Source organism: Microcaecilia unicolor, chromosome 9 (assembly GCF_901765095.1).
Source record: "Microcaecilia unicolor chromosome 9, aMicUni1.1, whole genome shotgun sequence".
NCBI classification, from domain to species: Eukaryota; Metazoa; Chordata; class Amphibia; order Gymnophiona; family Siphonopidae; genus Microcaecilia; species Microcaecilia unicolor.
The window spans coordinates 87,532,980-87,557,491 of NC_044039.1; the positions used below are offsets into that span (position 1 = coordinate 87,532,980).

The 24,512-nt window shown below is 43.5% G+C and overlaps 1 protein-coding gene across 3 annotated transcripts in view; it reads right to left on the reverse strand.

Moving 5' to 3' along the window:
- Window positions 1-24,512, reverse strand: part of FMN1 (formin 1) — a 169,348-nt gene that overhangs the window by 65,752 nt on the left and 79,084 nt on the right. For all 3 annotated transcript variants that reach the window (XM_030214200.1, XM_030214199.1, XM_030214201.1), the window contains 3 exons: window positions 13,897-13,985; window positions 4,965-5,094; window positions 2,791-2,937 (listed from right to left, as the gene is read on the reverse strand). In XM_030214200.1, coding sequence (XP_030070060.1) covers window positions 2,791-2,937; window positions 4,965-5,094; window positions 13,897-13,985 — 366 coding nt within the window. The remainder of the gene's footprint in view (window positions 1-2,790; window positions 2,938-4,964; window positions 5,095-13,896; window positions 13,986-24,512) is intronic.

Below are 24,512 nucleotides of genomic sequence, written 5' to 3' on the forward strand. Positions count from 1 at the left end.
TCCCCGGGGTATGAAAGGGTTGCAACATATGAGCAGTCTGTCACAATTGGGGATTGGCACCTATGGTGTACAAAGTCTCCATTTCTTCTTAGTTCCCCCTGGGATAGGGGCTCGCATTATGGGCATCCTAATGTCCATCCTGTGCCAACATTTATTGGGAACTTTCCTCGCCCTCTCCTTGGTCATTACTGGCTCTGTGATAATGTCCTCCACATGATTCTTCCCCCAACATATGATTTTTGTGTATTGGTAACCTTGAATTATTTTCCTAAAGTTATTCCTCTCCTCAAGCCACCATCCCCGCACCGCTCTAAGCGAGAGGCCTTGTCCTTACCTTCCTCCGTTGCCACAGAGGACGAGGCGATTGAATTAGCCCTCCAGTATATTAACTCTACTTATCCTCTGACTAAAAAGAGACTTGTAGCCCTTTCTGCCACGGCCTGGATTCCAATTGGGGGTCCGGTAGCGGGTATTACTGAACTAGGCATGGCTACCCGGAGACTTCAGTCTCTACTCCATGTTTTAGTTCATGAGCTGAACGTGGTAGTCAATGCATTGCAGGATCAAATTAATGAATTAAGTATAGTTTCTCGGTATAACCGTATGGGTCTTGACTATCTCTTTGCAGCCCAGGGTGGCCTCTGCACAGTGCTAAATTCTTCAGAGTGCTGTACTATTGTCATAAATAGGACGCATGTAGTTAGGCATGCTATGGATAAAGTCCTACAGTTGGCCAGCCTTAATGTGGAGGATTACCGAGGAGGATTAGACCTTACCTCCTGGTGGTGGTCATTGACCTCCTGGATACGTCCCTTGTTCATTTCCCTAATAGTCTTAGTTTTAGCAGGGTTGTTGTTTTGTTTCCTGGCCTCATGTGCTTCGGCAGTATGCCGTCGGACCTTAACAAGTAGGGTAATGGTGATTCACAAGCCTATTCCTAGTTAGGATCACTATAATCTCCAGAGTTTGAGTTGTGAGACTTATCTCTGCATAAGCTGATTTTAGTCTCAAAGGGGGGAATGAGACAGCATGGGCATAATTATACATATATAAGAAATTTTATTTCAACTTTTCATCCTGCAAGTGAAGGAATGCAAGCTGGATTTAATTACTTAGAAAGTCTAGCTTTAGTTAAGCTAAAGGTTAAAAAGGTCAGAGACAGAAACTTCTTTCACCCCTTGTGAGTGATGGATTGCTAATGCTAGCACACACATCTGTATACCATTAAATCTTGAGGGGATACTATTATGAATGAACAAAGCATGAGCCAGACATACTGTAGTTTAAAGCTGGTTAAATAATTTTAGAAGTTCTTGATATGTAGATTTTGTTATAAGGAATACTGATTCTGTGTATTTTAGAATATGTCTTATTTTAGAATATGTTTATTCTGTGTAGTTAATATGTAGAATACCTTTTTAAATCTAATGTTTGTTCAACTCTTTGCCTTACGTTCTGAGTAGGGCTGCAGTGAAAAGGTCAGCATATGGTTTGAATTTTCTGCAGTCCTGGCTGGTTTAATGTATGGAGCTGATAGGTGAAAAGGGTCAGAAAAAGTCTTGATTAATTATAGGTAAATGTAGGAATGGTCCTGAAAGTAATAACAGACTATAGCTGTATGCTATTAAGTAAGACTGGCCCTTGACCCCTTAATGAATGCCAGAGTTCAGTTAGCAGTTAGTATGAAGTTGATTAGGAATATGAGAATGTCCCTTCACCCCTCAATGAACCTAAGTTAATCATAATAAAATGTAAGAGATGGGAGCCACAATGTCTAGCGTGAGAGGCCCCAGGTCATAGGTCAGTTTGAGAAATATCAAACCTATGTAACTGATATTTTTAAAGTAATGATTGGCTGAGGCAAGGTAACCAATCTATTCTTTACCATCTGGAAAGTAAGGGGGGCTAGAGAGGGGGATAGCACGGTATTTAAGTGGGAGTAGAAGCAGCTTACGTCAGAAGGAACAGACAGAAGAAAGAGAGCTGAAGGAAGACAGACAGCAGAAGAGAAGAAGCTGAGACAGAAGCCACAAAGACACAGAGAGCTGAGAAAGAGAAGAAGAGACTTAATGCTGATGTCCTACTATGTTTGCTGGCAAATAAAGAAGATTTCTCCCTCACTCTGGTGTGTGCTGTTTGACTCCTGAAGTACCACAGATTCTGCTAACAATAGGGGTAATTCATGCATCAATTCCTGCAACAATATAGTTGGGGTCTCACCCAATCCCGACCCAAAAAAAAAGGTACTTATCTCAAAGGAGATTCATGCAACACTCCACTACCGAACTACTTTGGCTGACATGCTATATTGAAATACTGAAGTACTGCAGCACCTAGAGGTGAAATCTGGTGGTTGTTTAATTCCCGATCTTGGAGGACTTATCTATATTGGATGGGTGTACTTGGTAACTGTATATGACATTTAGTTGGATGTAAGAAGTACTTGGAGAACATACTGTGTGCTTTTTGCACGAGATAAGTACAATTTTTTGATTGGGTGAGACACCATCTGTATTGTATTAATAAGTTGAATGTGTACAGGAATTGGGAGATTGAAATAAGTCCAAGTGGATATATCCCATTTGTTTTAAATAAGTATTTGGATATTTAATAAAGATTTTTGATATGGTCAAAGTTGTTTGGAGATAAACATATGTAATTGTTACAGCTATATTGCAATTGTTTTACCCAGTTTATATGCTGCATTATAAAATTACCCCCTCAGAGTATACATACAACTCTTCACCTTCCTTCTACTGATTACAGCATATTAAAACACCTGTGACTTACCCTGCTTTTGACGTCCTTCAGCTTGGGAAGAATCTCTAAACCATATCCATCAGCCTGGCCACGCGTCCTATTTCCCCCATTCATGTAATTACCAAAAGCCAAGATTAGACCAAGGACATCCTTCACACTCTTCATATCCTGTAAACCCTGAAACATCAATGGCAGTGTGTGACAGAAGCAGTCAGCACTTAGTTTCAGCTTATTCTAGCCCTTTGCTCTGTTCTAATGTACTGAACACATAGGGGGCAAATATCAAAATTGTAACATGAGTAAATAAATGTTTATCCACATCAATAATTTGTTTCTAAAAAAAAGCAATATATTGTTTTATAGTTAACTGTAAAAGATATTCAGTTACATTTAACTAGGTTTTGAGCTAGATATCTGGTTAACTCAGCACCACTGAATAATGCAGATTAAAGTTATTATAACTAGGTATCTTTATCTGCTTAAGACAGACATGTTACTTATACATTTCAGGTTCACCACTTAAAGCTAACTACAAAATATTGAATTATTGGCGTTATCAGACTATACCTCCATATACCTCTAATCCGTTCCAAGCTTAACTGAACAAATTTAAACTAATCAATGAGCTGTCTAGTTCAAATTTAACCAGTCAGAAAGCCATAATTTTTAAATTGAAAGACTGATCTGGTTAGCTCCTCAAGTTAACTAGACAAATCTTTTGAAAATGAAGAAGTTCATATTCAGATCTCTGGGTGCAACTTATAGCATCTTATTTCCCTTGTACCCTTCTGAAATGACCATCATCTCCCTAGAATTATTTTTTATAACATAAGCAGGAACTAAGGAACTGCTACTGCCAAAAATTTCTTAACAAAAATAGGCAAGGGGAACCTAGTTACCTTCTTATATTCATAATTCTAGAGAGATGATGGTCATTTCAGAGGAGTGTAAGGGACATGTTTCATTTTGACTACATTAGACATTGAGGTCTTGTATGTCAATTCCCACTTCAGGCACAGGCAGCTCCTTGTGACTCTGGGCAAGTCACTTAACCCTCCGTTGCCCCATTAAAGCCGCATTGAGCCTGCCATGAGTGGGCAAGCACGGGGTACAAATGTAACAACAACAAAAAACATCCCTCAAGAAAGCTCACTGAAGATAACAGAAAACATTTAACTTACAGCAGGGGAGTCTAAATTGGCTAAAGTTTTGGGTATACTACTTGATTCTCAGTTGTCCTTTGACCCCCAAGTGAATAATTGAGGGGGTCTTTTATCAAGCCACGGTAGCGTTTTTAGCTTGGGTTAGAAATCAGTTGGCGATAAACGCCGAGACGACCCTAGGAATATAACAGACGTCTTTGTGTTTACCGCCAGATGATTTCTACCTGCTATCCTACTGGTCTTGTTGCGTGTTTTCCTGCCAACATCTTTGGGGCCAGTTCTGCAGACTTCCTTCCCTCCTTCTTTTACTATCTGATTGCTCCTGTTTCTTCTCCTTCCCAATCCTACTCCCCTATGCCTGTTGGCCAGACACTCTCTTACCCATTCTTTTCTTTTGCACCTTTCTTGCAAATTCACTGAGCCCATCTAGCACTATTATTTCATAAATGTCATGCTCAAATGCTCCTTTCTTGCATATTCTAATAAGAGCAAAAATGGAAAGAGCAACAAGATCAAATGCCAGAAGCTTGCACCTAAGCTTTCACTCACAAAGAAATACAACAGACAAAAAGACAGGGGAATAAAGTCAGGAAAAATATTTATCCCCAAAATCATGGCATTCAGAATTTAAAACAAGCTACTGTCTACTCTTTTTTCTATCCTTGCTTACCTACCACTGGAGTCAGGAGTTCATCTCTTGACTTTTAGCACTGAAAGGAGAGGCAATGTGCAATATGCATACTTAAAGAGTAGAAACAGTGCTACTGCACATACATGAAAATAACATGGCCTATTTACATAATGCTGGTCTTAACTCAGCCTGAGATAGCATAATGCTTGTATGTTACTGACTTTTTTTCACAATTTGTACTTTGTGAATGCACATTACACTGACATGAAATTAATACTATTTAATTTACCAAGTTTTGATGAATGGCTCTCTGTATATATTGACATCTTAGGATAACAATGATGTTTCAAGTCAGTAATGTTATACAGTGAGATTTTATGCGTTAATGGATTTCTGTATAGAGAACATACCTTACATGCCCGAACGATAATGTCCACTTTCCGCTGCACAGCGGTTATTCCCTCCCAGAAAATAGACTGAAAGATGATGCATTGGGAGCGTTCAGCAAAATTTGGGATCTGGGATAACTCATAGAGAAATCTGTTTCATAGAAAAGAATTCAATAAAATAGTATGATACATTAAAGAAAAATTATGTCTTACCTAATAATTTTATTTCCTTTAGTCCTATACCAGACCAGTCCAGACCAATGAGTTATGTCCATCGACCATCAGATATAAACAGAAAGAAAAAGTAGTTCCAAGTGATTAGCTCCAAAAGGTATTGTGCAGTCATACAATCTTCAGTTTTTCAATTAGCCAAGCAGTGGTGTTCATATTCATACTGTCAGTTAAGACCAGATATTTGTGGTATTTGCATCAATTCCAATCACACAGGCATAACCTCTACTGACATGCAGTGAGATCACAGAATCAAGTGATGCAAGCCAAGGAACACAAAAGAGAAACTTGAAAACAGAAACAATGATATCTACAAAAGGAAAAGGGCAACAAAGACATTACCAATCACACATTAGAATAAACCGGGAGGGTTTCTGAACTAGTCTGGTACAGGACTAAAGGAAAGAAAATTATCAGGTAAGACACAATTTTTCCTTCCTTTTCGTCCATACCAGACTAGTCCAGAGCTAAAGCTGAGGCAGTCCGCTAGTGAAAGGAGCAGAAGCATTCCACCAAAGCAGAAAACTGATATACCAAGCTAGAAAAGAAGACTTAAGTATATCAGTTTTCTGCTTTGGTGGAATGCGTCCGCTCCTTTCACTAGCGGACTGCCTCAGCTCCTCTCCATTCACTAAGTCATTCAGTTCCCTTTCTGACCTGGATTCTTCTCATTTCATCTTAACTTAGTGCATTCAGATCCTGTCTCTGGATGGATAGTTTAGCTCTGTTATTTCTGCTAAAGGTTGCTTTCTTTTCTCTACTGTAGGCCTTTGTAGTCTCTCAACTACAAGCTCTCAGGAAGAGGTATAGTATATATTTTTGGCTTCAAAATTGTGAGTCCTTCCCTCATTGGGAACTGCTTTGCTACATCCCATTGGTCTGGACGTCTGGTATGGATGAAAAGGAAGGAAAAATTATGTCTTACATGATAATTTTCTTTCCTTTAGTCCTATACCAGACCAGTTCAGAAATACTACTACTACTACTATTTAGCATTTCTATAGCGCTACAAGGCGTACGCAGCGCTGCACAAACATAGAAGAAAGACAGTCCCTGCTCAAAGAGCTTACAATCTAATAGACAAAAAATAAAGTAAGCAAATCAAATCAATTAATGTGAACGGGAAGGAAGAGAGGAGGGTAGGTGGAGGCGAGTGGTTACGAGTCAAAAGCAATGTTAAAGAGGTGGGCTTTCAGTCTAGATTTAAAGGTGGCCAAGGATGGGGCAAGACGTAGGGGCTCAGGAAGTTTATTCTAGGCGTAGGGTGCAGCGAGACAGAAGGTGCGAAGTCTGGAGTTGGCAGTAGTGGAGAAGGGAACAGATAAGAAGGATTTATCCATGGAGCGGAGTGCACGGGAAGGGGCGTAGGGAAGGACGAGTGTGGAGAGATACTGGGGAGCAGCAGAGTGAGTACATTTATAGGTTAGTAGAAGAAGTTTGAACAGGATGCGAAAACGGATAGGGAGCCAGTGAAGGGTCTTGAGGAGAGGGGTAGTATGAGTAAAGCGACCCTGGCGGAAGATGAGACGGGCAGCAGAGTTTTGAACTGACTGGAGAGGGGAGAGGTGACTAAGTGGGAGGCCAGCAAGAAGCAGATTGCAGTAGTCTAAACGAGAGGTGACAAGGGTGTGGATGAGGGTTTTGGTAGAGTGCTCGGAAAGAAAGGGGCGGACTTTACGGATGTTGTAAAGAAAGAAACGACAGGTCTTGGCAATCTGCTGGATATGAGCAGAGAAGGAGAGAGAAGAGTCAAAGATGACCCCAGGGTTTCGAGCTGAGGAGACAGGGAGAATGAGAGAGCCATCAACAAAAATAGAAAACGAGGGGAGTGGGGAGGTGGGTTTGGGGAGGAAAATGAGAAGCTTGGTTTTGGTCATATTTAATTTCAGGTGGCGTTGAGACATCCAGACAGCAATGTCAGACAAGCACGCTGAAACTTTGGTTTGGATGCAAGGTGGTATGTGGTATGTGTGGTATTCAGCCTGAGAAATATGCTGATATATTCATACTGCAAAGACAGCTATCTATTATACTGGAGAGGAAATACGAATCACCCAGGGAGTCAAGACAGTTGAGATGGACAGCTCAACAAGGGAGGTGAGCCGCTCACCCTGAAAGGAGAGTTTCAACACCGAGGTCAAAATGAGAGCCGAGTCCTTCAGTAGCCTGAAGGTGGAACTGAGCTAATCAGGTTGAGGAGAGAGCTATTTAGGTGTTGAGCTACTGAGCCTATGAAGAAAGGCATATTAGCTTGTGAAGCAAGCTGAGTCATAAGAAGACTACACAATTCAGCCTGAGAAGACATGAAAGATAGGCAACTACCCAGGTAGACAGCACAGACAATGAAATCATCTACAAAAATACACATACCATTAGCATCTAAAGAAGACTTCTGAGTAGGATTATACGTATCAATACAGGTGAATTTTTGTTTGTTTGTTTAAACTACAGAAAGCTGCCCATTCAAGAAAAACATCCAGATAAAATAGTTGATAGTAGCAGTAAAGAAAGGATAGCTGACCAAGGCACTGCTAAAGATGCTGACAAAGTAGCAGTGATTATTGTCACTTTTCAAAGAGCTAGTGTGAAGCTGGAACCTGCGACCTCTGTTCAGTGCTCCAGGTCACGGCTAAGTGCTCTAAACTTAGGCTGTAGCTTGGAAGACTGCTGTAGCAAAAAGAGCACAGAACATGCTGGTGCTGGCCTGCAACTGAGAGATGCAGCTAACCACTGTTGAAAAACAATGGCATATGACGGAATGCTGACAATGCTACTGTCAAACAGAAGAATAGCCACTCAGCAGTGCTGTGCAATGGGCTGCTGCAGCAGCTGTGTCAGTCTGCTGCCAGAGGCACACCATACAATTCACTGATGCAGCTGTGCAAGACAGTGAAGCCTTTGTGAAACACTGTTTATTGCTGCAGCAATGTTATACAGGAAAAATCCTATATGGTCACCCTAAGGGGCAAAACCAATTAGAGAACTGGCACTGTATTTGTGCAGTACTAGTAGACAAGAGAATATAGATATAGCTGGTTGCCACGGTAGTATAAATAAGCATACCACTAAGGAACTGTAGAATAAGGTATCTGTGAAATGGAGTTTAGAAACCTCTAGAGGTGAAAGCAGGAGATTGCAAGAGAAATGCAAACCCTGTCCAGAAATGGAATACTTCTGACACAAGCCTATGTGACTGGAAAAAAAAATCCTATTCTACTCCATTACCGCCCAGGTACTTGGAAAGAATGATAGCTGTATGACTCAGGTTTGAAAAAAAAGAGAAGGAATCTGGCTGAGGGAAATCACTGGGACAGATATTAAGACCATGGAACGAAGCCGGGTCCCCGCAGTCGGTACTCAAACTGGATATTCAATGCCGGGCCATTTCCGGTCAGGCACTGAATACCCAGGTGTTTTTTTGGTTGGTTTCAATTAACTGGCCAAATCAAAATTCAGTGCTGGCCAGTTTAGTTGAAACTGGCCAAAGATAGGCCTGCTATTTTGGCGGCCTAATTTGGAAACCAAACGTAGCCAGCAATGTGCTGAATATTGGTGAATAGCCGGTTATATTGTGCGATATAACCAGCTATCTGCTAAGCGCTAATTGGCCTGCCCAGTACATCCAATTTTGATGACGTTGTCTGGAGGGAGGAGGGAAGGCTACTCCTACCTCCATGATATCTATGAGGTATGTTGGGGCCATGGGGTGAGGGTGGGCCTAGGCTTGGGCCTAAGCCACAGCCACCAGAGTGGACTTCAGGGGGGAAGGGGTTCGGTCAGGCCAGGGGTCCCACTGAATCACCAGGGCTTTGGCTACTGTTTTGGGGGGTTGGGGTCCACTGGCCCACCAGGGACTTTTGTGAGGGAGGCCAGGAGGGGTCCACTGGACCACCAGGGATTTTTTATTTTAAAGGCAGAAGGCCGTCACCTGATGTTTGAGGTGCAGGGGGAATTTGAACCCGATGTTTGGGGGGAGGAGGAGGAAGATTTGGACCAGGGTCAGTTTTTTGTGTTGGCATGCTTTTTTTTTCCCCCCCGTTAGTGCATGAGCCAATCAGTGCTTAGGCATTAACAGGAAAATTAGCGCAGAATAGTGAGCAGCTAATTAATACTGCAATTTTAACATAGCATTAGTTTGCATGTTCATTATTTTGGGCATGTTGCAGTAAGTTTATTGCACTAGATTCATGGTAGAATTTGATACTACCGTGAACCTTTGAGCATCGGCCCAACAGTGCCTTACCAAATATTGGTCTGTTAGGACAAACCCTTAGAGGGAACTCCACTCAGATAAAAACTTAACTAGGGTGTAGATTTAAGCTGAGTGAAGCCAAAACTGGGAAAAAGAAAGTAAGCTGAGAAATTTGCCCAGAGCCAAAATAGGAGTGCGGGGGCTGAAGGGGGGGGGGGGGGAACAGAGGCAGTGACCAGCACAAAAGAAGTAAATGAGCTAAAAATAGGATGAGGAAAAATGTAAACAAAAAGTTGTGAAACCACCAGCAGCTAAAAGGAATCAAACAATAAGGTCTCTTCAGGATACAGGCATATTAAATCCTCAGATGAAGGAGCTTATGAAAATGAAAGCATTAGAGACTCGCTAAGCAGGAAGTTCCTGCCCTTGGTGCGACAATTCAAAATTAAGTAGAAAACAAAACAAGGCAGAATGGCTAAGAAATACAAAAATTAAAGGTAAAATATATACCAAGTTAAGGATACAAAAATATTGTCTTACCAGAGTATAAAATCCTTTCACAGCCTGTAGCTTGTCATTATTACTCCTTAGAATAAAGGAGGGGGGGGGGGGGGAGGGACCTGGCACCACAGAGTGCCACCCAAGCCCCAGCCAACTCTTTAAAAAGGAGATAAAACTATCCATGAGGACACCCCCTGCTCAACTGACATCAGATAACACTGGGTCAGGAGTTGGCTGAAAAGCACCCAAGTAAGAGCTGTACAGTCCACCAACCACCCGCTTGGAGACAGTGAGAATACTGAAGATCCTATGGCTGCACAATACCCTTTGGGGTGAATCACTTGGAATTACTTTTTCTCTCTGTCTACATCTGCTGGTTGATGAACATAACCCATTGGTCTGGTCGAAAAGGAAGGGAGTAATTTTACTTTAGGATGCCTACGTTCTGAAAGCATATAGATGCATATGTTGTGTCTCAAACAGCTTATCCAAAACTATACCTGTTCTGTATGTTCTAGTAGAAATTTGTGTTTACAGGCATATTTAGTAAAATATGTGTGTAAGTGCCAATCCCAACATTGCTTCACCTATTCCCCAGCCCTAGGGACACCTGCACACGTAGCCCACAAAAACAGGCTGTTTTCTAAGCACTTATTTAGATGCATATATCACAGAAAAAAGTAGAGGCTGGCCAAAAGGCACGAACTACCACAGGCGATGTTGCTTATTCATAGCATTAGTAGGTTTCCTCCTTTTTCCAGAGAGCAGCTCTTTCATTAGATGTTTGTACAAAGTGTATTGTTCTATTTATTTATTTATTTATTTACTTTTAACTATATGGTTGTTTACTACAATAGTTATGCGCATTAGGTTTTATCATACAGCCTACTGGGTTTTATAGATATTTGTATCATTTTTATATTTTTATCATTTTTATATTCTGTATTGATTTTCATACTTTACTGTTTAGTAATATTTTGTTCATATTTTCAAGGTATACTGCTGTATTCTCATATTTCTATCATTAGAGTTTGTTTGCAACCCCTGAGACAGGCGGTTCCCCCCCCCCCCCCCCCCCCATCTGCTGAAACACGGCCAGCGTCAGGTCCTTTTATTGGTGCTCTGAATAAAGTGTGAATAACCAACACCTCCTATGGTGGTTTGTCCTTTTTTGGTTAGCCTCTACTTTCTTCCTGTTTGTGCTACTTTTCGTAGAGGTTCCTTCCTGTTTGCTGTGCCTGCGTATACCACTGAGCAATTTTTATACGTGCCTACCTGAGCATATAAAATGCTGTTTTACGTTCTTTATGTTGCTTACAGAATTGCTCCCTAATAGGGTAATTTATTTAATTTTTTGTATTTGTCTTATAGCCCGCTTATTAACTAAGTGGGTAACAATAGTATTATGCATAAATTTGCAGGCTGTTGCATATATAACATACACACATATTCAAAACAAATTTATGCATGTGCTTTCACTTTGAAAATTAATCCTGCAAAAGTACCCCCATTTACCATCTACACATGCTTTTTAAAATCTTAACAATTTGCTATTTTATTGGTAATTATTAATGGCCTTTAAGAAGAGATTCACCTGCAAGCAGTATGCAACAGATATATTTGGATATAAACAACTCAGAATTCTATTAATGGCATAGTAATAGCAAAATGACCAAATGCAAGCATAAAATCAATCAGTCAATGAGCTAAACTTGGCAATAAGCAAATTAAGGGGCCCATTTTCTAAACAATGTTAAGAAACAGGCTACCGCTCGACAGCATTAAAAGGTTTGCAGGAGTTTGCCTGTTTCTGCATGTTAAACCATGTTTTACTACATTTCTCAGAATTTTGCTATCAGGTGGCATGGCATGGGCATAGAGTGGGTGTAGCTAGTGCAGACTTAATATGGGACCACTTACCACCTCCTAAATAGGAGGTGCTAAGTGCTTCTGTGTGTTAATCTGAATGTTAATGAATTCTCTGTGTGGGTAGGGGGAGGGGATCGGAAACAGGGGAGAAGGAGTCTGTAATGGTGGCTAAGTTGGGGATGGGGGTTGGGAGGGAGGGGAGCTGGTATGAGAGATGCAGGCCACCGACGGCAGCTCTGCAGGTGCCAGCTAGTATTCATTACCAGCACCTGCCTAGCTAAGGGGGTCTTTTACTAAGCCACGGTGGCGTTTTTAGCGCGCACTAATGATTAGCATGTGCTAAACGCTAGATACGCCCATGTATTCCTATGGGCGTCTCTAGCGTTTAGTGCGTGCTAATCATTAGCATGCGCTAAAAATGCTACCACGGCTTAGTAAAAGACCCCCTAAGCAACCAAAGTTAGGACTGCTATTTATGCAGTCCTATTTGGTCACTTAGCTACATACTAGGTACCAGCAATGAATACTGCCAGCATTTGCATAGCTCTTGGCTCCTCCCTGATTCTCTTCTGGAACACCCCTCTCCTGCCCAGTTTTAAAATGGCCGGTTAGGGCTGTCATTCAGCAGCACTGCCGCTGAATAATGCAGACAACCTACTGAGCGCGATTTAAGCAGGCAGGAGCATTTCTTGTCCCCTTAAATCACTTTGAATATTGGCAGCATTTCCAAATTAAATATATAAATTCAGCAGAACTTGCCTGAATAAATGTGGCACAATTTCAGGGCAGTTCTATAAGGTGGCACCTGGTAGAAGCCTGTTCTACAAAGGAATGCAGGCACCTACTTTCCTTTATAGAAAGTAGTTTGACAGGTGAAATACTGAACAGAATTTAGGCGTGAGCACCTACACCAGTCAAAGAGCTGGTGTGTTGGTGCCCAAAGTGTCAAAGATACGTATATAACTTACAGTATTCTATAAGTTATGTATTTTTATTTATCTAGATGTTGCTCACACCTTTTTCAGGTGTAACTCAAGGTGAATTACATTCAGGTACCTGTCCCTGAAAAGCTCACAATCTAAGCTTATATCTGATGCAATGGAGGGTTAAGTGATTTGCCCAAGATCACAGGGAGCAGCAGTGGGATTTGAACCGGGCACCTCTGCATGTCAAAACCAGTGCTCTAACCAGTAGGCCATTCCTCCACTCTGTAAGTTGGAATCCCACCTATGTCTACGCCCCTTTGCAATTATGCATTATGTAAGTTAAACAAGTATCTACAGAATGTAAACGCCATCATTCTAAACATTTATGTAATGTAATATGATTGTTGTATCCTGCTAACTCCCACAAAACAGTGGTTTAAAGCGATTAACAAAAGAATAAACCAGAGAACAGCTTGAGAGATGGACCAAAAATATTCTAAATAGATAAGTTTTCAAATTGTTAGAAAAAAAAATAAGATGGAGACACTCGCAAATCTAATGATAGAGAGAACCAGAAGTGCACAGCCTAATAACAGAAAGAATTCTCCAGGAATCTCTTGTACCTAACGCCTGTAAAAGAAAGAAAAAGTAGATGATAATGGTCTCTAGATCTTGAAGATTTATGACTAGAATAGGCGCATAACTGTTAGTGCCTATTTTATAGAATTGCTCCCAATATGGGATCAAAATAACTGCAGTGGTGTTCCTAGGGTGGCTGACACCCGGGGCAGATCGCCGATGCGCCCCCCCCCCGGCGAAAAGCCACCTCCCCCCCAGCGAAAGGACACCCCCCGGGTGCATTTTTACCTGCTGGGGGGGGGGGGGGGTGCCGCGTGCCTGTCTGCTTCGCTTGTTCCATGCTCCCTCTGCCCCGGAACAGGAAGTAACCTGTTCCGGGGCAGAGGGAGCAAAGAACGAGTGGAGCAGACAGGCGCGCGGCACCCCCCCCCCCCAGCGGCGTGCACCCGGGGCGGACCGCCCCCACCGCCCCCCCCCCCCTTGGTATGCCACTGAATAACTGGATAAAAATATTTAGTTAATTTTATCACCAACTACATTACTGAATACTAGTCCCTACGTGTAGCATACAGCCACTTAGGCAGCTGAAAATTGGCCCTTTTACCCTGCAATGCCTGTACATATTAGAAGTGTGGATATGGTCTAAAGCTCTTACTGCTCTGGTTTGTCCAAATGTTTCCAATCCTCTTCCTTTGAGGTCTGATAATGCTTCCTTATAATTTCCAGTTCTTCTTTCTGGCCCCTCTGCAATACAAGAGGAACATGTAACTTACCATATACTGTCCATCACTAAAGTGAAAAATAATCTTTCTGACATGCTTGCTATTAGAGGTGAGAAAAAACAAATCGTAAAACTACAAACATTTAAGACGAAAAAGATATGCATATTTGAAGTATGAATGACAGTTTGCTATTGTTCACAACTGGAAACTGAAGGACAGAGAGGACATTTTTCACAGATTTAAGGCTTCATAGTAAACTGTGATAATGCTATTAATGTGTGTGTGTTACTTGTAAATAGGTCCCACTGCATAAAATGGAACCTGTGGCAAAACTATTAGCATGTGTAAGTTTAGCCCATAGTCATGTTTAATATGCTCACAGAGGTACATTTCTGTGCATATCTGACTGTATAGCACAAATATCTATCGTCAGCCCTCTCGCTATTTAAATAACTGTTCAGAAAAGGTGCTGAGGGCGAGAGGGGCACTTTCTTCCATGTTGAGTGAGTTTGTGGGCAGATTCAACATTATTGCATAGCCCAGTGGTTTCCAAACTTTCTCGGTTCAAGGCAGTGTGCCAGTAATTTTTTCATGACGCCCCTAAGTCAAAAGAAATACTGTTACACAACATAACAGTTCTGCTGATTAAGTAGTTAGGTCCAAACAATTAAACTGTCCAACAATTATACCCCTCTCTGAGTCTCTCCTTCCCACCCCCACAGACTCGCACAGTAACTCTGTTAACCTAACTTCTGTATATGTTAACGCGATGAAAGTCTGAGAAAAGACACTGCTGCTATTGAAGTTACTGGCCACTGCAAAACTAGAAATTTGGAAAGTGAATAAAAAGCAACATAATTATCCAAACACATTTCTTTCCTCTCTGTGGTTACCAACTTAGACCTTTTGTGGCTCTGAAAGATGTTTACCAGATAATTTAGTCCTAAATCTCACAGACCAAATATCTCCATATAGTCACACACTCTGCCGCTACCCAGGAGGCAGGAAGTGGCAGGCAGCATGTGGGAATCACTGCTGCTGTTGTGCTGCATTCACCTGAAAACCCCCAGTTTGATGGGTCTGGATGTTATTTGGACTTTCAAACTCTGGGGGGGTTTCAGGTTTTCAGCTGCCTGCTGGTTCCTGCCCCCAGGGTAGCAGCAAATAGCATGTGTGAATCGCTGCGCAGACCCATTAAAGCAGGAGTGACACTGGATACAGCAGGCAGTCACCAAAAAAAAAAAAAAAAAAAGGAAATATACCTTGTACAGCTTCAAACTCCAGTGGTGGGGGGCCCCGAGATTAACTGCAGCGTGTTTGTGGCATGTGCCCTTAAGAAGGATGAACTCCCATCTTCCCTGTGGCCCTGCAGCACTCCTGTGAGTATGCCGCTGTGCATCCGGGTGCAGTGGCACAGTTTGGGAAACGCTGGCATAGTCTATCCGTGAGGGTTAGCAAGTTACTCCAGATGTGTCCTAAGTTTTATTTGCTAGGAACTGGAGCGACAAAAGGACTCAAATGGCAGCGGCCATTGAAATGTTTGGGCCTTGCCACAGCCCGGTGTGAAATAGTGGCACATTGGAAACAGATTTCAGGCCCTACTCTGGAGGACTGGTCTTTGCAGGTCAAAGTAATGACTGAACTTGAAAGACTTACAGATCACCAGAAAGGCTGTTATGATCCTGCTGCTGGAGTGGTCACAATTGGACTTAATGCATCGGTCTAAGGGAGTGTGTGGGGTGGGGGTAGGGGGTTCATATGCAGGCTGTCAGTCCTCCTGAAGGTTTTGGGGGATAAAAATTTGTATGTTTATATTTGTTTACATTTGTATGTATATAAACACAAAGGAATCCTGTTTAGAAGGAATGGATCCAAAGAAGCTTAGTGGAGATTCAAAAACAACACTGGCAATTGGGAAGCAAAGCCAGAACTGGACAAACTTTTACAGTCTGCGCTCCGATCGTGGCTCGACAGATTCAGCTTCGGAAGTTGGAGAAAAAGACTAGTGCTTGGCAGACTTCTATGGTCTGTGCCCTAATTGTGGCTAAATAGATTTGGATGGGCTGGAGTGGAGTTTTTTAGGGGCTTCAACATTAAATTCAGAAATTTTAGAACAAGGGCAGTGCTGGGCAGACTTCTACAGTCTATGCCCTGAAAATAGCAAGGACAAAGGACAAATCAAGACCAGGTATACATCTGAAGTATCACATACCATATGTAATGAGTTTATCTTGTTGGGCAGACTGAATGGTCTTTATATGCAGTTCTGACCACTGCTTTTCTTCTTCCCCCAGCTATTACCATCCAGCTAACAACTCCTTGAGATATTCCCCCATATTGACAAAGTTAGTTCTTATCCCCCCTGATATTCAGCGCTATTTAACCGGTCAGAACAGCATCTGCTGATATTCAGCAGGGGATAACTGGTTATCCTCCAATGAATTCCCCGGTGGTTATTCCCCATACACAGCAACATAGTAGATGATGGCAGATAAAGTACAGGTCTTTATCTGCCATCATCTACTATGTATGGCTATAGCCCCTTTGTATGGTTGTCAATCGAGTTTGTACAGCATTCATAGATTTGTTTTCTTTGCCTTGCAATTCTTTAATAAAAACTTATAGGAACAAACAAAAAATACTATTCACAAAGGAAAGAATAGGACGAAAGGGTGGAGGAGTGGATTTGTATGTTAAGCATACTATTAAAGTGACAGAATTGCAGGAAGAAGCAGCACTGTGGGTTAATCTGGAAAGAAGGAATGGAAGATGTATTTATGTTGGTGTGTTATACAGACTTCCTTCACTGGCAGAAAAATTGCATAAAGATATAATTCACAAGATAGCTATGAAAGGGGAAGTGCTACTAACAGGTGATTTCAATATGCCAGAGGTTCATCGAGATGTCCCTATTGCGGGGTCTTCTAGAAGTAAGGACATTTTGAATTCTCTACAGAGCAAATTGCTCCAGCAGATGGTAATGGAACCCACACAGAATGGAGCCTTACTGCAGCTGATGCTTACAAATGGGGAGAGTGTTCATGATGTTATAGTGTGTGATCATTTGGAATCTAGTGGTCACTGGATGGTGTGGTTCAATATTAAGAGATAGGAGAAGAGGGCTTATTCAGTATTCAAGACTGAAGGTTGTAGACTTTGTAGGGGCTGATATTAAGACCACAGGAGTTAGACCAGCTAACTCCCACGGTTGGCGCTAAGCCCGGATATTTAAAACCGGGCCATTTCCGGTGACCGCCATTGAATGTCCGGTTTATTTTTGGCTAGTTTAAAGATATCCAGCTAGGTCACAATATTCAGACTTGGCTGTTTTATCTTTAAACCGGCCCAAAATATACCAAGTTTTCACATGGCCAAAAATCAGTGGATAGCTGGTTATATTGGCCAATATAACTGGCTATCTGCTAGCCACTAACCGGGGATATTCACCGGGGATAACCAGTTATCCCCTGCTGAATATCGGCAGATAGCTGGTTAAGTGCTATTTAACTGGTCAGCTGCTGCTCTGATCGATTAAAATGCGCTGAATATCAAGGGGATAAAAACTTTGTCAATATGAGGGAATACCTCAAGGAGTTGTTAGCTGAATGGTAACAGCTGGGGGAAGTAGAAAGGCAGTGGGCAAAACTGAAGGAAGCTATTTTAAGGGCAACAAACCTTTTTGTTAGGAAAGTTAAAAAAAGTATGTAGTAGATGAAAAGGTAAGGGAAAAGAGGTTAATTTTCAAAAATTACAAGACATCACAGAATGAGGAAGACAGTCAACAATACCTGGAAAAACTAAGAAAAGCTGTAAATTTAGTCAGGAAAGTAAAGATGCAAATGGAAGAAAAATAGCCAATAGGAAGTGCAAAGTAGCATTCTGAGGCTCAAGGGTGAAGGGGCGCAACAAATAGAAGCTGTTAAAGATAAAGGAGAATTATTTAATATTTATGTCTGTGTTCACGGATAAACGGCCACGAGTAGGACCTCAGAAAACAAACACCAATGAATTTGTGGTAGAACCAGATTGATTTTCAGAAGACTGTGAAGATCTCAGCAAATTAAAGTAGAGAAAGCAATTGGGCCAGATGGAATAAATCTGAGATGACTGAAGAACTCAGGGAAGTTCTGGCAGCTCCATTGTCTGCCCTCTTCAGCTTGGAGGGGGCTCCTCAGCTTGGAGAAAAGACGGCTGAGGGGAGATATCATAGAGGTCTATAAAATGATGAGTGGAGTGGAACAGGTAGATGTGAATCGCTTGTTTACTTTTTCCAAAAATACTAAGACTAGGAGGCATGCAATTAAGCTACAAAGTAGTAAATTTAAAACAAATTGGAGAAAATATTTCTTCACTCAACGTGTAATTAAACTCTGGAATTTGTTGTCAGAGAATGTAGTAAAAGCAGTTAGATTAGCGAAATTTAAAAAAGGTTTGGATAGCTTCTTAAAAGTCCATAAGTCATTATTAAGGTGGGCTTGGGGAAAATCCACTTCTTATTTCTAGGATAAGCAGCAAAAAGTGTATTGTACTGTTTTGGGATCTTGCCAGGTACGTGTAAACCTGGATTGAATACTGTTAAAAACAGTATGCTGGGCTTGATGGACCTTCTGTCTGTCCCAGTATGGAAATTCTTATGTTCTTATGACCTTTTCAATGTTTCTTTAGAGTCTGGAGTAGTCCCAGGGGATTAGAGAAGGGCAGATGTGGTTTTCTCCACAAAAGCAGGAGAGGGATGGGAACTACAGGCTGATTATTCACACCTCTGTGGTGAGCAAATTAATGGAAATGCTTCTAAAGCGTAGGATAGTGGTAATCCATTTGATTCCAGAAATCTCACTATCCTCCACTTTAGAAGCATTTCCATTAATTAGAATCAAGTTTAAAATTTTACTATCTATCTATATAAAACGCACCTCCAACGTTCTAATGAAGCCTCACTTTCCCAACATTCTAAAGTGAGGTTGCTGAGACCGCTTTTTGCTCCATGAGTGTCTGCCCCGTCCACGAGTCAAACATTATGATGTCGGGGGCGGAGCAATGACACTCAACCAATCGCATGAGGCAGCCTCAGTGATCGAAAACAAAAAAAAAAACCTGCTGACACGAAGGGAAGGGACAGCTGGAGAAGGTCGCCCACCAAGCCACACCCCCTCCCTAACGACTCACTCACTGAGGCATGATGAGTGATAGAAAAAAAAACCCAGCTGAAGCAAATGGAACGGACAGCAGCACAGCCAAGAGAAACAAGGTAAAACAAACTCTGTCTCACAGCACGATCCCAGTTCCCCCCTTCACACACCCTATAACCCTCCCCCTGTCAATCTCTAAAGAGGACAGCGAGGAGAAACAACGAAGGTCGAAGGTCGCCCACCAAGCCACACCCCCCCATAACGACTCAATCAGTCAGACAGGACAGTGGCGTAGCCAGACAACCAATTTTGGGTGGGCCTGAGCACAAGGTGGGTGGGCACAAAATTTTCTCTCTCCCCCCTCTCCCCTAGCACTTCCCAACTCAAAATATAAATACTTTAGCTGATGAGGATCCCCAATCTCCGTCATCTGGGGACCTCCCCCAGAGATGGCCAGAACTCCTCCCCGCCAAGCCCAGCAGGCAGAAGCAACTCCTCGAGCCACTGATGCCAGCACCCCGATACATGCTTGGTTGTCAGAGGCTCCAGGATACTGCCCCCATCTGCCAAGCTCGGTGGAAGGCAGCTCCGGCCAGCCCCGGAACAGATCCCCAGCTAGCAGGGCTTGGGGATCCCCACTAGCCACAGCAAGGGTCAGGGCTGCTGTTAACCATGCTGGTGACCAGGGCAGAAAATAAAGAAGCCCCTCCCCTCCACTCTCTTCATCTGCCATTACGGTCACACTGACAGACCCTCACAAATTACAGAACAAGGGATCACAAATTAGAAATAAAAATATGTAGACAAAATTGAACTGGGAACCTCAGCATGCACTGCAACACTGGAGAAAAACAAAAGCGCATTTCCTTTTCTACTTAACACAATAAAAAGACATCCACTATGCACATTTCCCAAAGCTAACATATTCCATTTAAAACATTCAAAATAAAATGATTTTTCTACCTTTGGACATTTTATTTTTCCATCATGTTGGTTCCAATTTCTCTTTCCCGCTTTCCTGTCTGTCTTCTGCTAATTCTTCAAGCGGCTGTCCATTTGTCTTCTTTCTCCTGTCATTTCATTTCCCCACTACACCTGCCTCTGAAATATTGATCTTTCCATTTTAGCTCTTTCCTTTCTTTCTTTTTTCTTTTCTGCCTCTGTACATTCAAATTTCATCCTCTTTCTAAATCTTTTCCTTGTTTTTACTTTTCAGATATCTATCACATTTCCATTTCCTTTCACCCACTAGCTCTCCCATTCCCCATCTCTATCCTTCCCAGCTTATCATTCCTTTCCATCTTCAATCTACGCACCATTACCATATTTCTATGCCTGTAAAAACTGCTCTCTCATTTATTTCCTTGCCATCTCCACTCCCTGGGCCTCTCCCCCATGCTTTCCACCATTCCCAGTGTCTGTCTCCCTCCCTCCCCCCTTCCAGCCCAGCATCTGTTCCCTCTTTCGCCCATCCTCACCCTCTAACCTATCTCCCTATCCCTTTTACCGCCTACCACCAGCATCTTCCTGTCCCATCTCTCTCCCCTCCCCCATTGTTCAGCATTTTCCCCTTTCTCTTCTCTACCATCCATGCAGCCTTTCCCTCCCTCTCCCCATCCAACTCTACCCATATCCAACAATTCTCCCTCTCTTTCCCCTTGCCCAGCATCTGTCCATCCCTCCCCCCACATCGAACAATTATTCCTCCACCCCACCTAGCACCACCCTCACTCCCTGATCCCAACAGTGCTCCTGTCTCCCCCCCCCCCCCCCGCGCTGACATGCTGCACCTTCCCCACCACCCGCTGACATGCTGTACCTTCCCCCCCTCCGCCAGCTACCCGCCCGCTGTGGTTTTTGCTCTCTCCCACCTCCCAGTCACCCGCCAGCGCGCAGGCCCTCCCCCACTTCCATCCCCTCCGGGCGGCGCCACAGTCCAGCTCTGCATTTCTGCAACGGAGCCACGTCTGTCAGCACGCTTCCTTCCGGCCAGCCTCACCTCCGATAATCTTCCTGAAGAGGCGGGGCCAGCGCAAGCACTCAGCGTGCGGACGGCCCCGGCGCCGCTTGATGGAGATGACAGCGGAGGGAGCAGGGAGGGAACAAAGCCTGCGGAGCACCGGCGAGCGGCTGGGAGGATGGAGGAGGGAAAGCAGAAGTTTCGGTTTGGCGTCTATGAGGTGCACCATTGCTGGGTGGGCCTGAGCCCAAAATGGGTGGGCCCAGGCCCACCCAGGCCCACCCGTGGCTACGCCCCTGAGACAGGATGAATGATAGAAAAAAAAAAACCCATCAAGTAAACGGAAGGCAGACGACCACAGCCAGCACAAACAAAGAAGGTAAGGCTGAAAAAAAAAAATCTGTCTCACAAAGCAATACAAGGATGCAGCCTCACAGTTTCCAAACCCTGCCCCCACCTCTGATACTCTCCTCTGATACTGGCACACACACCAACACAGAAATACACTGCAGCCTCACAATTAGCAAAGCCTGCCCCTGCCTTCCACCATCAACCCTCTCACTCACATACACACTGATGAACGATCCCAGTTCCACCCTTCCCAACCCCCAACTTGCTGTAAAAAAAAAAAAAAAAAAGACTTTCATCTGACTTGGCTCAGAATTAGCCCAAACACATGAGGTGAGCCAAAACCAGATCCCACTTCACACCCTGCCACCATCAACCCTCTCACACACATACACACTGATGCACGATCCCAGTTCCCCCCCATCACACCACCCCACCCCCCTACAACCCCCCCACCCCTCCCCCTGTCAATCTCTAAACAGAAGAACTGCTAAGCTGCTGTAAAAAAAACATGGACACACATCTCACTTCCCTCACAATGAGCCCCGACACCAGTGGCGTTCCTAGGGGCACTGACACCTGGGGTGGATCACCGATGCACCCCGCCCCCCCCCCCCAGGTGCAGCGCCCCCCCGGTGCAGTGCGACCTCCCCCCCGGGTGCACGCATCTGGGGGGGGGGGGGTGCTGCGGGCCGGTCAACTTCGTTGGTTTCCATTCTTCCTCTGCCCCGGAACAGGAAGTAACCTGTTCCGGGGCAGAGGGAGCATGGAAACCAACGTAGCTGACCGGCGCGCGGCATCCCCCCAGCGGCGTGCACCCGGGGCAGACCGCCCCCAACGCCACCCCCTTGGTACGCCACTGCCCGACACATGAGGTCAGCCAAAACCAGATCCCTTTGCCCCCTCCCCCTGTCAATCTCACACACACAGGACATGGATACAACATGGCCACTCCCACTTTCCCCCTTTGCCTCCCAGCCCCCCTCCCCCCTCCCCCTGTCAATCTCACACACACACACACATGACATGGATACAACATCGCCACTCACTCAACGCTAAACAACCTCCAACCAGGATCCCAGTTAACACCCCTCTCCCACCCCCAACTCACACACACACACTGATGCAGGACATAGATACATGGGTACTCACACTCTATGTATTCGACACTCAATCACTGACACCCCACCCCCCAGCAATGGTAACCCCTCCACCCCTCAGTTCCTCGCACACACTCATTGCATCTCTCCTCAAAACTTAAAAAAAACTACCAGCACTCTTACAAACAGCCCACACAACACAACAACGCTGACCAAACTCTAAACCGCCTGCCACCCACTCCCACTAAAGCAGCATCAACCCTGTCACACTCTGTCTCACTCTCTCTGTCAAACACACACACTCACACATTCACTCACTCCCTATCACACAGTCACTCTCACACACACTCTATCAAACATACACACTCAGAGGAAAACCTTGCTAGCGCCCGTTTCATTACAGTCAGAAACGGGCCTTTTTTACTAGTTGATTCATAAAGCAATACACACTGGTCTCCCTGATTATATAGCTTTGATTATTATATCTTATGTCCCAACATGTTTTCTATAATCCATCAATGACCATAGACTGGTCCTTTAGGGCAAAATGGGAAAGTACAAGAAACACAGTGGAAGCTGTCCCACTTCTTCTCCCCTGAAAGTAAAACCGAAAGGGGGTACCAGGCTCTATGACAGTTTCAGGTATTATAGGCATTCTTAGCAGTCCTGAGGGCAACAACACCACCACAAACCAAAGATGCAGCAGAACAGTGAAGCTGGCCACAAACAGAATGAGGCAGAGCCGATAAGAGGAGGAACAAAGTTCATTCAGGGACCCGACAGGGCTCGTGTTTCAGCAAATACATTCATACACCTTTTATATTGTGAGGAGTATTACTTTGGACTTGCCATATTATTATTGATGGCATCAAGCAGGAAGCGCTGTATAGCAGACATACTTTTTTTGACCCCTGACGCAGACATCTGCCGAAACACGGGCCGTGTCGGGTCCCTGAATGAACTTTGCTTCCTCCTCCGATTAGTTCCGCCTTGTTGTTCCGTACGTGGCCAACTTCACTGTTCTGCTGAACATTATGGGCATTCTTAACAAGCCAGGAAGCACGTCTGACTAGTAGCCTAGAGGTTAGTGGAGGGGACTGTAAACCAAGGGATCTAGGTTCAAATCCCAACTCAGCTCTTTTTTTGTTTGTTTTTGTAATTGTGATCATTCCAGAAAAACAAATATCTAATATACCTAAACATATAACCCATCTGCAAGCCTAAAGGCTAAAGAATTGGTGTACATTCAGATACAGTAGATATGTTGTGCTCCTGGAGAGCTCACAATTACAAATTAAGAGTTAAAGTGGGATTGGAACCCAAGTCCCTTGGTTCACAGTCCACTGTACTAACCACTAGGCTGCCCCCTCTGCTCTGTATGGATGCTTGTGTGGCCATTTGCAAAGAATGCTGCCATACAGAAATCCATGTCCCTTGTTTTCTCCCGTTGATAATTTGGGCCTTCCAGTTTGTAAAACATGCTGGAATTTCCAATGAATGAATGTCTATCTCATGTATTTGTGAACAGAAAATCTTGACTAAAGGCAGTCCTCTCTTTCCTGCTTGGCTATGCAGGTGCCAGCACCAGATATTGACTGGCACAACATAACTTTGGGGTTGGTGGCTAATCCAGATATTTGATGCTGGTGCCCAGATATGGCCCTGGCACTGAATATCAGCCTATTGTGGCTTTAAAACCACTGACTGAAGCAGGTTGAATATTGGGGATGGGGATAATTTTCCTCAAAATTTGATCATACATTGCCTGTAGTACTTCAGAAAAACAAATTCTATACTGAAAGTGTTCTGCCCCAATTTAAATGTGGCAAGCTAATCCAAATTACACATATAATTCTTCAAACAGGAGGAGGTAAAAAAGTAGCTATCATATTAAAACCTTACTCCATAATATCTAATATTCAAAAGTACAATTCAAAAGATATAATAAAATGTTATTGGATCTGTCAGAATCGTATAATTCAACCCTCAAGCAGCTATTTAGCCATTTGACA